The sequence below is a fragment of the Canis lupus genome, chromosome 17 (genome assembly GCF_003254725.2).
Source record: "Canis lupus dingo isolate Sandy chromosome 17, ASM325472v2, whole genome shotgun sequence".
In the NCBI taxonomy this organism is placed as follows: Eukaryota; Metazoa; Chordata; class Mammalia; order Carnivora; family Canidae; genus Canis; species Canis lupus.
Window position 1 is genome coordinate 11,404,885 of NC_064259.1, and position 14,493 is coordinate 11,419,377.

Below are 14,493 nucleotides of genomic sequence, written 5' to 3' on the forward strand. Positions count from 1 at the left end.
GTGTGCATGAGGAATCAAAACCATGAATACCATGATAATCATCCATGATTTTATATATGTATATGCAAGCTATTATAAATCTATATATACAGTCATGAATTTCTAAAATTAACTCACAGGAAATATGCAAATATACTTTGTTCAGACACAAACTCATAAAAATCATTGTAATAGTTCCTAAGTATCACTACCCACTGAATAGGATGAAGAATTATGTGCCAACATGTGTGAGACATCATGCTGGACATCGGGAACAAAAAAAGTTGAGTAAGATGGGAGGCCTGCCTTCAAAGAATTTACAATCTAACTGGGAATCAGATAAGCAAATCAGCAATTAAGGGGCGGGGGGGGGAGAGTACATTAGCCTGAGTGTGGGGATACATGTACAAACAAGTCCTAGGAAAACATTAAGAAAGATGTACAAATGATGAGGAAGCAGGCAGGGAGGAAAGGTTCCCCAAAAGACCCAAAGCCTGAACTAAAATATGCAAGACCCATTAATTAAATATAAAAGTGGAGCTTCTAAGCAAAAAGAACTATCAGTACCAAGGCATGAAAAGCACGATGGGCCTGGAAAAGCATGAGCTGCTTTGTACTAGAACACAGAATGTCTGACAGGGGGATTGTCAGGGACAGACAGACTGGAAGGTCCGAAAAATTAGCAGGATTCTACCTATAGTCAGTAGGGAACAACTGATAGATTCTAGGCAGAGTAACTGCACTAGTGGTGGTGGCAGTGATAAAAGCTTAAGGTCTCCTAAGTACTTAGTATGTATCCGACATTATACTAAGAGCTTTACATAGATTAGCTCATATTTTTTTCCACAACCCCATCTATAACATTATGCCATTACAGATAATTGAGGCTCAGAGACTAAGGTAACTTGTCCAAGGTCACATTTCTAGAAAGCAGGGAGCCAGATCTGAAGGATAACTTGATGGCATTTCCATTTAACAGTAATCATTTGGCAAGCAGTGAGAATTGTGGATCATTGAGAGGCAAAGAGAAGAAAACCTGGTCAGGAGACTGTTGTATAAAAAACAAAGTTAAAATGTTAAAAGCCTGAGCTAGGGCTGTGATGGCAGAAGTGCAAAAGCAGAGGCGAGACACCAGGGCAAAGGCAACGCTTCCCCATTGTGCCACTCAGTACAGTTGCAGTGAATTATTTTTCTTCCCTGACAGACTGCAAACCCTTAAACCAAGGTTACCTAGCGCTTACTCCTCATTCTATACACAGCGCCTAGCAGAGTGCCAAGCACATACTAGCAGCTTAATATTTGTCAAAGAAAGAAAAAAGAGAAGGAAGAAGAATGAGAAAATGTGTTGATTCTTGGCTTGGTATATACAGGCAATTGGATCACTGACAATCCAGGGGACAAAGCCAAGGAACAGATTACAAGAAGAGGTTAAATTTACATTAACAAAATAGGCAGTTTTACATTTGCTTTTAGGTTATGCATACTATGCATACAGACAACTCCATAAAGAACTCTATTACTACCTTACCCACTATCATGTATGGAATTATAGAGGTAGAGCAATTCTGACCTACTAATAGAGTATCACTATTCATAAAACTGAAAACATCTTTCAAACGTCTGATCTTTAATTTTCTGAACACATGTGGGTGACCAAAAATGAGAAAAGGAAACTCACCCTGAGCCACTCACTAATGTCACATCTGACAAGGAGCTGAAGACCAGCATTTCCACAGGGAAGTTGAGGGAAATCCTCTGCATTACCATCATATCGTATTGCAGATTTCAAAACTATCAATGTTTTCCTTCTCCTCACTCTCACTGTTGAAGATTTATCATCTTACCCTAACACTACTTTGAGATAAAATATGCATACTGCGTTCTTCCAATTAAATGAGAAAATGCATGCAAAGCACTAAATACAGTGGTACACAGTAAGGACACCATAAATGTCTGTCATCATTACAACCACCATGATTACCATCATTAGGATGCCTACAACAGATGGACTGCAGGTCCCTAAGTAAAACACACAGAATAGTTGCATTTACCGAAAGCATCCCCTTAATTATTTTCTTCCTGTATGGGTTCCTCTGTCTTTTCCTACCTGCTCCTACAGTCAGAAACACACCCCTGGCTTCTCCTAACTTCTATTCATCCCTTAGGCTGCTTTCCAAAGTCACTTTTTCTCAACAATCTCCTCTCACAGCCCTGGTTAAACATTTAGTCTACTCTGTATTTTTCCTTCATCAGATTTGTCAAAATTAGTAATTATGTTCTCAGTGTCTATATACCTCAAGAGAACCATGCCTTTTTGCTCATGGTCATAGCCCCAGTACCCCATGAAATGTATATGTATATGACATATACATATATATAATTATATACAATATATACTAATGATAGTAATCTGTGCTGAATACAGAAGAATGATCAAATCCTAGACTTTTTTTTTTTTGCTAGTCTATATCTAATCAACTCTGAATTTTTTTTTTTTTTTTGCATTGAATTCAAAATAAAAGACTAGAGCCACCTGACTGGCTCAGTCAGTAGAGCATAAAACTAGATCTGAGTCATGAGTTCAAGCCCCACATTGGGTAAAAAGATGAAAAGAAAAAAAAAAAAAAAAAAGACTAGAGACACAAAGACTTTATCCCAAAACCGGTGCAGAATTTTAAGTCTCAATTTCAAATCTCTTCAAAATGTCCAAAATGGACAAAGCAAAACATTTAAGGCAGTAAATCAATTTAAGAGGTTTTAAAATTATTTTAATAAAGTCAAACAAACCTTGTTAATATTTAATATCTATTCTGACTTTTTAGGAATACTGTTAATGGTTGAAAATTTGAAATTTTCACTTTTTCAATATTTTGGAAACTCTTACCTTGACATTTCCCAATAATAGACGTAAAATCATCTTTTGCAGACCTGCAAAATAGGCGTAAAATTAAACCAAGTTTCCCCATAACACGATTTCATCATACTATGAAAGTCCACAAAAACGATAAAGTAGACAACTTGTCTGCGCAACACCACTAGTCCTCTCAGATGTGGATTTGTGCTCAAATAAGACGTTTTCATTGATGACATTTTCTTTCAATCTTATTTCACCAGAAACGGGGAGCTACACTCAGAATACAAGGATATAAGCAAAAGTTCAATTAAGCATGGTTTTTAATACAATACAGATACATGGTCCCTCCCCAAAGGTTCTGATCCAGCAAATATGGAATGGGGCCCAAGCAACAATATTTTTTTAAAGCTCTACAGATTGAGGGATCCCTGGGTGGCGCAGCGGTATGGCGCCTGCCTTTGGCCCGGGGCACGATCCTGGAGACCCGGGATCGAATCCCACGTCGGGCTCCCGGTGCATGGAGCCTGCTTCTCCCTCTGCCTGTGTCTCTGCCTCTCTCTCTCTCTCTGTGACTATCATAAATAAATAAAAATTAAAAAAAAATTTTTAAAAATAAAAATAAAAAAAAAAATAAAGCTCTACAGATTGATATGGGTCAAGAACCATGGTCTGTATCATATTGCAAAGTTTAAATCACTTAGGGAAAAAAGTCTTGCTTTAATAAAACAATAGCTTTAAACCATATTTGTTACTAGAGACCTATTTAAAATCTGTGATCTTGAAATATATACCAACGTAGTATAATTATTATATGTTCAGAAATGAAAATTGGTAAACCTTCTAGGAAATAATTTAGTAACAATTATCAAAAAACTTTAATGCCCACAGTAATTTGATCTGGCAATTCAACTTCTGTAATAAAGTTATCCCTGGGAAATAATTACAGATACACAGAGATCTCATGGAAATTTATGCAGCCTATTTTATGAAAAAGAAAAATACACCCAGTATAAGATTAGATTTTGCTAATGCACTCAATAAAATATTATGCAATTACTATATGTGATTTGGAAATTATTATGAACATCTTCCCATAAGTTATAAGAAAATAGGTATCAAATAGAATGTATTGTTAGAATAAAGATCACACCCACACATACACATACAGAAAAGGTGCAAAGAACATACAACATTTTGGCGGACCCACAGGTAATTTGCAGTTCTTCTCTCGAATATTTAACTCTTTTCTAATATAGAAATTAAAGCAAATTTTAAAGACTAATGTTTATTAAAATATGACAAAAGCCAATTATAAATATGGTAATAAATTTCAAGAAATTGACTATTCAGCCTCCAAGTGGAATACAGCATAAAGAACATGGTCTTTGAAGTGATGCTGACCTGATTTCAACTCATCTGGGAAACCTGGACAAAATATTCAATAGGAGTTTTATTTCCTCCCAATATAATGGGATGGGTAATAGCAACTTCATAGCTTAGGAAAGGATTAAAGACATTACATATAAATTAGCAAGAACTAGACCTAAGTCAGTGTTCATTATTTTCACCCTTAATATCCTCACAAATAATAGCTGCTCTTTTACTGGGGAAGGGAAGGGGGCATAAATTTGGTTTTGTCAAAACTTCTTAAATATATTCACTTGAGCAAATTTGGGGGAAGGTGCCTTTTTCTGTGAGTCCCTCATTTTAATGCTTTTTGTTGTGTTCTGTGATGGTTTCTATTTAGTTCCCATATTTGTAACAGCCTATAACCATTAGAAATTGTTACTTCACTATTTAGGGAAAAAAGAAATACGTTATTAGCCACTTATAAAACGTAATTACTGCCAAACTACAAATTAAAGTAGCAATTCACAAGTCTCTTTTTAGCCACGTGAGCCCCCACACACAAGCAGGTTAGATTTGCCATATTAGAGCAAATAACTGGTCATCTGCCACTTGCTACCAACATACTGGCAAACGGCAGCCCTAATACAATCTTGCAAAAGGCAGGGCTGTCTCTGAACTAAAACTGACATGTGTTTCAAGCTTTTCATTTTTTTCTCCTCAAAAAATATTTCCTATTTAGGACTGCTCCCAAGAATTGAATAGTGACCCTAGACACCAGAGTGATCTTTCATATTCTAATACAATCAACAAATATTTACCAAATACCAGATGCCTACTATACCACTACTGGAGCCAATCTTGCATTGTATGTGTTCTTTACCACAGCACAAAAAATAAATGGGAATAGTGAGAACAAAGAAGCTCTTAAACATTCAGGCACAGCCACTGTTCATAGGGTTTACTTTGAGGATCTACCCTGCCCTTTTTTTTTTTTTTTTTTCCCCCTGACCATTCCACATCTTGGCTCAAACACTCTTCGTTACAGGTTACTAGATGCACACATTTTGTATTAATTCAGCAAGAGGAAAAGATTGCCAACTCTGAGCAAGTCAGTGAACTAGGCCCTGTAACACCTGCCAAAGTCAGCTTCATGTATGCCACTTGCAAACACCTTACTCACTTATCAAACATCAACTAAACACCTATTATGTTCAAGGAAATATAAACTACTAGGGAGAGGCAGCTGGGTGGCTCAGTAGGTTAAGTATCTGACTCCTGATTTCTGTTCAAGAGGTCATGATCTCAGGGTCGTAGGATCAAGCCCGCGTTAGGCTCCACACTCAGCATGAAGTCTCCTTGAGAATCTCTGTCCCTTTCCCTCTGTCCATTCCCCCCTCTCTCTTTCTCTAAATAAAATCTTTAATAAACTGCTAGGGAAAAAGGACAGCATTGCTTCTTGCAGACACCAGATCCCACTCACATTGAATTTTTAAGGATTTTTTGTTTGTTTATTTGAAAGGGAGTGTGTGCACAGAGGGAGTTGGAGAAGCAGACCCCCCGCTAGCAGAGAGCCCATTGTAGGGCTCAATCCCAGGACCCTGAGATCATAACCTGAGCCGAAGGCTGATGCTTAACTACTGAGTCACCCAGGTGCCCCCACTCACACTGAGTTTTAAGTAAATGACAACCCTGGAGTTGTGCAGAGCAGTAGTCCTAACTATACCCAGGGAAACCCACATGTAAACATACAAGTATATACAGCTAGACAACATGATCAAAAGGTACTATAGATTAGTGGTTAAAAGCAGGAACACTGAAGCTAGAATGGCAAATTTCAAATCCTCAAGCAATGCCAGCTTCCTCATTTCTAAAATGGAGGGAAATAAGAAGACCTACCTCACAGATTAAATGAATTAACACATTAAGCCCTTACAAGAATGTCCAACACCGTTAGTATTATCCTATCCCTAAGTATAATAGTGTGTTGATTATTTCATCAGGAGCATAAAGGACTGGCACATAACCAGGGATGGGGGTGGGAGGTCCATATGGATTATGTTCCTGAAAGGCTTCCTGGTGGAATTCATACTTTACCATGTAAGAGTCCTTAGATATACTAACGTTAACAAAAGCTTTTGCAAATTACACACCAGATGAATAAGATCTTGATGAGCATGACTACCATTGCCTAGAAATTTTCCCTCACTACTTAATCTCGAATACAGGAGTGAACTCCTAGAGCTGGATATGTGTACAAGTTTTAGACATATTCTACCCTCTAACAATCCAGTAGCAAATCCTTTTATAAAAGCAATTTTTTGTTCTCTTCATCAAAAATTTTATTAATAAGTTCCAGAAGCACTTGGTCAAACTCTTCTTCACAGATCTAAATATCAATCCCATTCCCGTATACATGTTCTGATCCTAACACCTAAAATCATTCCACTGATGTTCTCATTTCATGGGATAAAGATGGAAATTTTGACGATTAACTGCTATTGATAAAGTCACACCATAAGCACATTTCTCAAAAAGATACATTTCACATTACTGCAATAAATGGAATACCAAGCTCTCACCCACTCCTATGAACAATGGCAGTTAAAGAATTGTGCCAGCTTGATGTTTACGGATGCTGTAGAAAAAGAGAAGGACCTGCCTATCAAATTCTGGCCAAATTAAGTAATGTGGTTATGGAAGGCTGTCATTATTGCCCATCATCTCCATTCTGAAGATTTTAAGAAGGATTACAAAACAAAGCTTCTGCATCTGAAGTTGATACCCCAGTGAAAGCAAACACTCTCTCTACACCCCCAAAAGTTGAAGGGTCCTGTTCTGTTTGGAAACTGGAAAAAGAAAGAAATTACACAACGGAAAGCTAAAACCAGTGTGATAACAACTGAATTATCCTATATTTAATCAAGAATAATTAGGTGTCAGAAAAAAAGTTTTGGCTAGTATCTAGGCACCCTGAAATTTTGGGCTCATTGCTTATTTTTTAAAAACCAAGAGTCAGGTCTTAAGGAAACAGTGCAACATGTTTAGTCTGATGTAGTGCAACATGTTTAGTCTGCTGTAGCTAACTAGTTTCGGGGTACCTGGGTTGCTTAGTGGTTAAGCATCTGCCTTTGGCTCAGCTTGTGATCCTGGGGTCCCGGGATCGAGTCTCACATCAGGCTCCTCGCAGGGAGCCTGCTTCTCCCTCTGCCTATGTCTCTGCCTCTCTCTCTCTCTCTCTCTGTCTCTCATGAGTAAATAAGAAAAATCTTTAAAAAAAAAAAAAAAAAAAACACTAGTTTTCCTTAGTTGCTACTGTAGCTATTTCTTTCACAACAAAAATATTACTTAACAAAAAGTACATGGATATCCCATCTTAGAGAAGCCTTCTAGATGTGTAGAGAATACCACTGAATAGCTCAAGATGACAGAGAATATCACTGGTCTCAAGTAATATGGAATCTCTGTCTTCAGTAGACCCATATTCCATCTACAGCTTTATGCCAACAAAGCAAAGTAGCCCCTACTTTTTTTTAATACTTTCATAAGCATTTGTTTTAGCTGACTGTGCAGTAACCAGTCAAACAAGGGTGACTTCCAGAGTTCTGAAGATACGCCTTGTCTACTAAAAAAGTAAAATTTCTCAGATGACAGCAAAGTGATCTGGGGAAGCAGACTGTGCTACTCTGACAAAATATACTTAGTCCTGTAATTGGCATAAGTTGGTGTCTGGCACCTCACAGAATTATGTGGGTCAAACCCCTTTAAATATGCCTCTTCAAAAATATTAGTTCCCATAAATCAAATAAAATTTTCTCAAGGGAAATTTTAAATATGAATAATATTAACAATTACCTGATCTCCACACACTGATCTTGAACAGCAGCCAAAAGTTTTCCATTGCTTTTATAGGAAAGAAAAAAAAAAATTCTATATAAATAGTTGTAGCAAAAAAAAAAAAAAAAAAAATAGTTGTAGCAGTCTTCAACAAGAAGATTTTAAGAAGTTAAAATTATCTTTAAATGTATTCACATCTTCAGTCATCCAACTTTTGACCTTAAAATTAAATAGGAATATCAAGGTACCAAAGCATACATAAAAATGATTCAATATAGTTGAACTAATACATTTAAAAGGTATCAATAATATGTGACAAAGGCAATTGAAATATAATATTAAAAAAAAAATCAACACTACAGGCCAAAAGGACACCAAAATTAATATCTGTAATGGAATTTAGATGCTAATCCTAACAGAGAAATACATAAATGTTTAACACCTTACCTTGCAAGTACCAAATGCCAGTTTATCTGTTTATTGACCAAGCGAACCAGTCCATCAGGGAGCAAAAAAGGCACAGGGCTGAAACAACATATTAGCTAACTTAAAATTTAATCATCAAAGACACATATAAGCAAATAAGTATTATAAGTAGCATATATAGTTATAGCAAGACAGGATGTTTTTCATTAAGATATAAAATTTGAATAAACTGGGAAACCCAAAACTCAAAGCTACTAATTGGTTATGTGAAATTTGACCACACACATCTTTTCTTCCAGAAAAACACAGTGGTATGCTCAGATATAAATTCTGTGTCCTAAGGGAAAGGTATCGAGGTTGCCAGTAACAGCAGAGTGAGCTTGTAAGAAACCCTTCCTGCCATCCACACCTAGAAAATCTGATTCACCTCTAACAAAAACTAATTCTAGTATACAACTAAACTCACAGGAAAGAAAGAAATCTCCAAGTACTAGAAATGAAAAGGGAACTTAAAAGTTAAAACTGGATACAGGTACAAGAACTCAAAACAAGGGGTAACACCTGGGACTGGAAATAAGCTGCAGGGCACAGAAAGAACAAGAGCCAGAAGGGAGCTCCTTACTCCCTGTAAGGGCCAGTACCCACCCATGGCAAGACTGCTCTCAGTGAAAAGAGGACCAGACAAACCTCACCGGGGTTGGGGGGCATTCAGGAATGTCATCTCTGTCTGAAATTCAGTCTGTGGGGGAAAGGGAATGAAATCCCCTATGAAAAAGCAAAACCCCAAACCTTGAACACATGTAAGAGCAGACTGCAATTTCACTTCACCCAAGTGGTGCAAGGACAGCCAAGCACAGGCTCACAATAACATCATTTACAAAAGACAGGAGGAAAGGATTCACTGTCAGAGCACAAGCAGATACAACCAATCCAGAATAACACAGGAGGAAATCAAGAAAATAGATGGAAAAGAATAGAGAAAACAAGCTGTTGGGGGGAAAAAAAATAAAAATACACACAAGAGAAAAATACACTATGGAAATTAGAAAACAAAAATGTAGGATAAAGGTATCAGTAATATACATTCAGCATATTTGTGTTCATTTCTAAAACACAAAATATTTTATACCATGGAAGTTACAGAAATATTATAACAAACACCAACCTGAGGAGGATCATTTCCTCTGGGGATGGGGGGAGGGGGACGATGAGTTACAACATTTTGCATAAAAAGAGAGAGAAGGCTATCTGAACCAGACAGCAACAACCGCCTAACTCACACAGAGATAATACTATAATAAACATGTTCAGACTTAGTGTCTATACTTCTCAGTCTATTTATAATACTTCATAATTAAAAGAAAAAAACTCTAAAAGAAAAAGCCACTTGAAACAAATATTGACCCCAAAGCCTGTAAGTTTAATTACCATGAACTCAAGAGCAAAACTGAACTTTCTGCAGTTAATTTTGTTACTTATGAAAGTAACATATCATTGAGAAGATTAAATAATCACTTCATGGTGCACTGACACATGAGGACATATTTTTGCCCACACTTCCCTAAGATGTTCAAGGCTAGCAACCTAGGCCACCCAGTGAGCACAGGAAAAACAGCTCATCTCTTAAATACCCACCCCTATCCCTGCCTCTCCCTCAGCTCTCATCTCATTACCCTCCCTATGTACACACACCCAAAAGCAAGATAAAATTAAATAAGAAATTGAATTTATACACACATAGACACACACACACAAAGCAGAAAAACATCGGAGCTAATCCTAGAGAAGAGCCAAAGGTCTCCTTTATAAAACTATTATCTCTGGAGCTTTTAAGATTAGATGTCCCTAAGGAAAAAGCAGTCTGTTAAATAAGTCTGTAAAACAATCCCTATACACCTGTCTAAAAGCAGAACTATATTCTTTGTCAGAATGATCATTTCCTTGTTCTTTTTAAGGCTGAACACTTGCACCATGCCTAAGAACAGACTTAACACTCAAAAAGAATTAAAAAGTACCCAAGAACTGAAATTTAAAGACCTTTCCTGATGCACAGCAACTGAATATTGGCCACAAGAGTTTTGACACCATAAGAACAAAATTGTTTTTCAAAAGATCCTCAAGCTACAGATCCATCATGTGGGCATTCAAGAGAAGGCTGAGAACACTCAAAGAAAGCAACAGTCGTCCTGAGATATTCTGAATAATGACTAAAAACCAAAAATTACCTTCAGTCAACTGAGAGATCTTGTCAGTATATCAACTATTTGAAAAGGTCTATTTCATTCACCTAAATGTCAGCATCTGTACCACAATCTGGGACTGAATTCTGAAAACTTAAGTCATAAATATTTGTTTTTAACATTCACACTGTTCTCTGAACGGACACTTACCTATACCAGATGTATTGACGTAAAAATAATAAACGATCTGTAATAAAAATAGCAAAACCAAATAAGAATCAGCTATTCTTTAGGAATTGTTTTCAAATTAGCTTCGGTGATGATAAATCTAAAATATACTGCAGACTGAATCATTACAAAACATGGAGAACAAAATTCTTAAAAGAATATAATCCAATACACACTGTAACTTTTATAAGATCATATATTTGTGTATAGTAAGTCCCGAGTTTGTGTTACTCAAAACTTTGGTGAAGCATTTCCTGACAGTACAAAAAGGAAATGTGGGAAGTGTGGTTTGGGAGGTTAAATTTCGCCAAAGAGGCTTTAATAAAACCATGGAGAAGTCATAATAATCACCCTTTAAAACCAAAATATTCATATAAAAATTAAAATACTATTTTATACTTTATAACAAAGATTTAAAATAATATCTAAAATGCAGAAGTCCAGAAGAAACAAAATCTCTAACACACTGAAAATAAAGGGACACCTCACTTAGGTAGAGCTGGGAGGCAGAAGGGGGAGCAGTACCACTCAACATCAATTACAGGAAGAAGTGTCCAGCCTCAACAGAAGAATCAACAGGAAAATCTCACCAGTTCTATGCCCCAAGAAGGGATGTACCATCACACCACAAGTAATTTTATTACTTGTGTATATTTACTAAATCATGAAAAGTTCAAAACATTTGTCACAATGAAAACTGAAATATGCTAGTGCTTGTAACATAAGATAAAATTACAGTTAATTTCAAGTAGTCAACTCCTTTGAAACTGAATTCCTTTCTGTGTAAGTAACTCAAATTCACCACTATTACAAGGATGAGCTTTGGTGCCAGAAAGACATGCAGTCAAATTCCAAATGAATGACCTTGGACAAGTGTCCTCATTTAAAAACATGAAGTCATAACAGCACCTGCCTTGCTGGTCTAGTAAAGGATTAAATCAATAAATATACATCAAGTTCTCAGAGCACCCGTTTAATGCAGACAGTGCTCAAGCCTTACTCAGATACTGTGCGCCCGTATGCAAACGCTCAGGAGTTTCATGAATGCTCTGGTTAATCAAATTTTTTATCTGAATAACTCTGACCAGTGTCGCTGGAACATCACATAAACCACTTAGAAAGCCTGTCACAGTCTTTTCACTTTCAATGTCCAGACTCTGAGACTCATATTGAGTTTGATTTTCATTTCTTCTAGAACACTTCCATAATGGTTAAACTTAAGCCATACTTTAAGCTGCATTACAAAAGTGTGCTTATACATACATACACATAAATCTGTATATACACATATAGAGCTACATCTCATATGTACACATCATAATTAAGATTATACGTATATATCCATATATCATATATAAATATATACATATATTTAATAAAATTACGTATATAATTTAATACAATTAAACTCATGTATGCTATTCACTTTTATCAGGCTCTGTAAGTCTAAAGAACATTTTAAAATTCCTAAAACAGTAAAGTCATAAATGAGATGGAAAAAGTTATTTAACTATATCATTATATGGAGAAAAATAAATAAGCTATACTTACCTCTAATTGCTTTTGTGATGATAAAAGATGCACCATGTTTTCGGTTGCCTCTAGACTGTAATTGGAAAAATGAATATTACATTTGAGAATTTTCTAGTAATACACAATACGTAAAGTTCTATTTCTTTGCTAATACCCAGTGCAGGGTACAAGTTGCCAGCATTTAAAAACCACTGTTTAGAAACAAAAGTAGAAGCAGGACTGAAAACAGTGAGGGCAAAAGTAAGCATGGTAGAGTTACAGGCATTTGTCAGGTCAAATTTTGCAGGGAAGGACAAGGATTGAAGGTGGAAACTCAAACACCAAACATCAAAACACCAGTCCAAAGACAGAAGCTGTCAAGGACAAAGACCCATATATTCGTTGCCAGGTCAGCAGTCTACTTGGGTGGGTCACAGAGGCCTAAAATAAGTTTTTCTTGCAGGAAAACTGTTCATATGGATCAATAAACTCATACCTGGAGGCAAACCTGAGTATTTGTTGTATATCTACAGAGAAAATGCTAACACACATACTCATATCCAACTGGTATCTATATTAAATAGTTCCTAAGTACAGATTAAAAACTAAGCTCAACAATTGCAGGCACTACAAATAATGAATAAGATATCCTGATGTGCTGTTAAGAGAGGAGCGCGGACATAGTGCACACAGATACGGCTTAAAAACACAGAAAAGGTCTTTCATTCCACAAACATGAATTGATTATCCCCTCAGCAGTAAGATACAGTTTGGTCCTGGGGAAGGTTATAAAGATGAATCAGATGTAATCGCCCTCCAAGAGTTTGAAGTTGGGCAGGTGAAATCAATAGAACAAAACAAAACAAAAAAAAAAGTCCTCTGAAGTTTCTTTCTTTCTTTTTTTTTTTTTTTTATGATAGTCACAGAGAGAGAGAGAGGCAGAGACACAGGCAGAGGGAGAAGCAGGCTCCATGCACCTGGAGCCCGACGTGGGATTCGATCCCCGGTCTCCAAGATCGCGCCCTGGGCCAAAGGCAGGCGCCAAACCGCTGCGCCACCCAGGGATCCCACCTCTGAAGTTTCAATGTAAGTTGATGCTGCGCTTTTTTTAAAAAAATCTATTTATAATGTGAAGCATTCTGACATTCCTGTAATTAACCAGTGGGTGCTAAGGAATGAATGTGCATCCTTTTTTCCCCACCAACAGCAGCAACAACAGCCTCCTGGCTACATACCCCTACAATATTCATATTGTTCAAAACAAACAGAAACTAAGTAAATACTTGAAAAACACTACTGTACAGCCTAAAAAAAAAATACATTATTCAAGACAAGCAAAAACTGCAATGGGAAGGAGGTTTAAGAAGAACTACTGGGCAGCCTTGGTGGCGCAGCGGCTTAGCGCTGCCTGCAGCCCGGGGTGTGATCCTGGAGACCCGGGATCGAGTCCCACGTCGGGCTCCTTGCATGGAGCCTGCTTCTCCCTCTGCCTGTGTCTCTGCCTCTCTCTCTCTGTCTCTCATGAATGAATAGATAAAATCTTTAAAACAAAAAAAAAAAGGAAGAAGAAGAAGAACTACAAACTTTATAGATAAGAGAATGAGCAGTTTCTCCAGGAAAGATGTTGTAGAAAAAAAAACAAAATTCATAGGTCAGGACACCTTGATCTTTAATGACAAATACCCACCACTGGCTTCGATGTGGATGGAACTGGAAGGTATTATGCTGCGTGAAGTCAATCAGTGGGAGGACAAACATTATATGGTCCCATTCATTTGGGGGAATATAAGAAATAGTGAAAGTGAATAAAGGGGAAAGGAGAGAAAATGAGTGAAAATATCAGAAAGGGAGACAGAACATGAAGACTCCTAACTCTGGGAAAGGAACTAGGGGTGGTGGAAGGGGAGGAGGGCGGGGGTGGGGGTGACCGGGTGACGGGCACTGAGGGGGGCACTGGACGGGATGAGCACTGGGTGTTATGCTATATGTTGGCAAATTGAACACCAATAAAAAATAAATTTATTTTAAAAAGATAAAATAAAATAAAAAATAAATAAAACGGTGACAGGCCCTGGGTAAACACACGGTGCGTAAATGTGGACTCCAGGTTCCCGCCGGGAGGCCCCTCGG

General features: G+C 37.1%; 1 protein-coding gene across 3 annotated transcripts in view; it reads right to left on the reverse strand.

Moving 5' to 3' along the window:
• Positions 1-14,493, reverse strand: part of NBAS (NBAS subunit of NRZ tethering complex) — a 318,587-nt gene that overhangs the window by 303,296 nt on the left and 798 nt on the right. For all 3 annotated transcript variants that reach the window (XM_025454622.3, XM_025454623.3, XM_049096130.1), the window contains exons 2-6: positions 12,403-12,457; positions 10,834-10,870; positions 8,465-8,542; positions 8,036-8,083; positions 2,864-2,907 (exon numbers count right to left, since the gene is read on the reverse strand). In XM_025454622.3, coding sequence (XP_025310407.1) covers positions 2,864-2,907; positions 8,036-8,083; positions 8,465-8,542; positions 10,834-10,870; positions 12,403-12,457 — 262 coding nt within the window. The remainder of the gene's footprint in view (positions 1-2,863; positions 2,908-8,035; positions 8,084-8,464; positions 8,543-10,833; positions 10,871-12,402; positions 12,458-14,493) is intronic.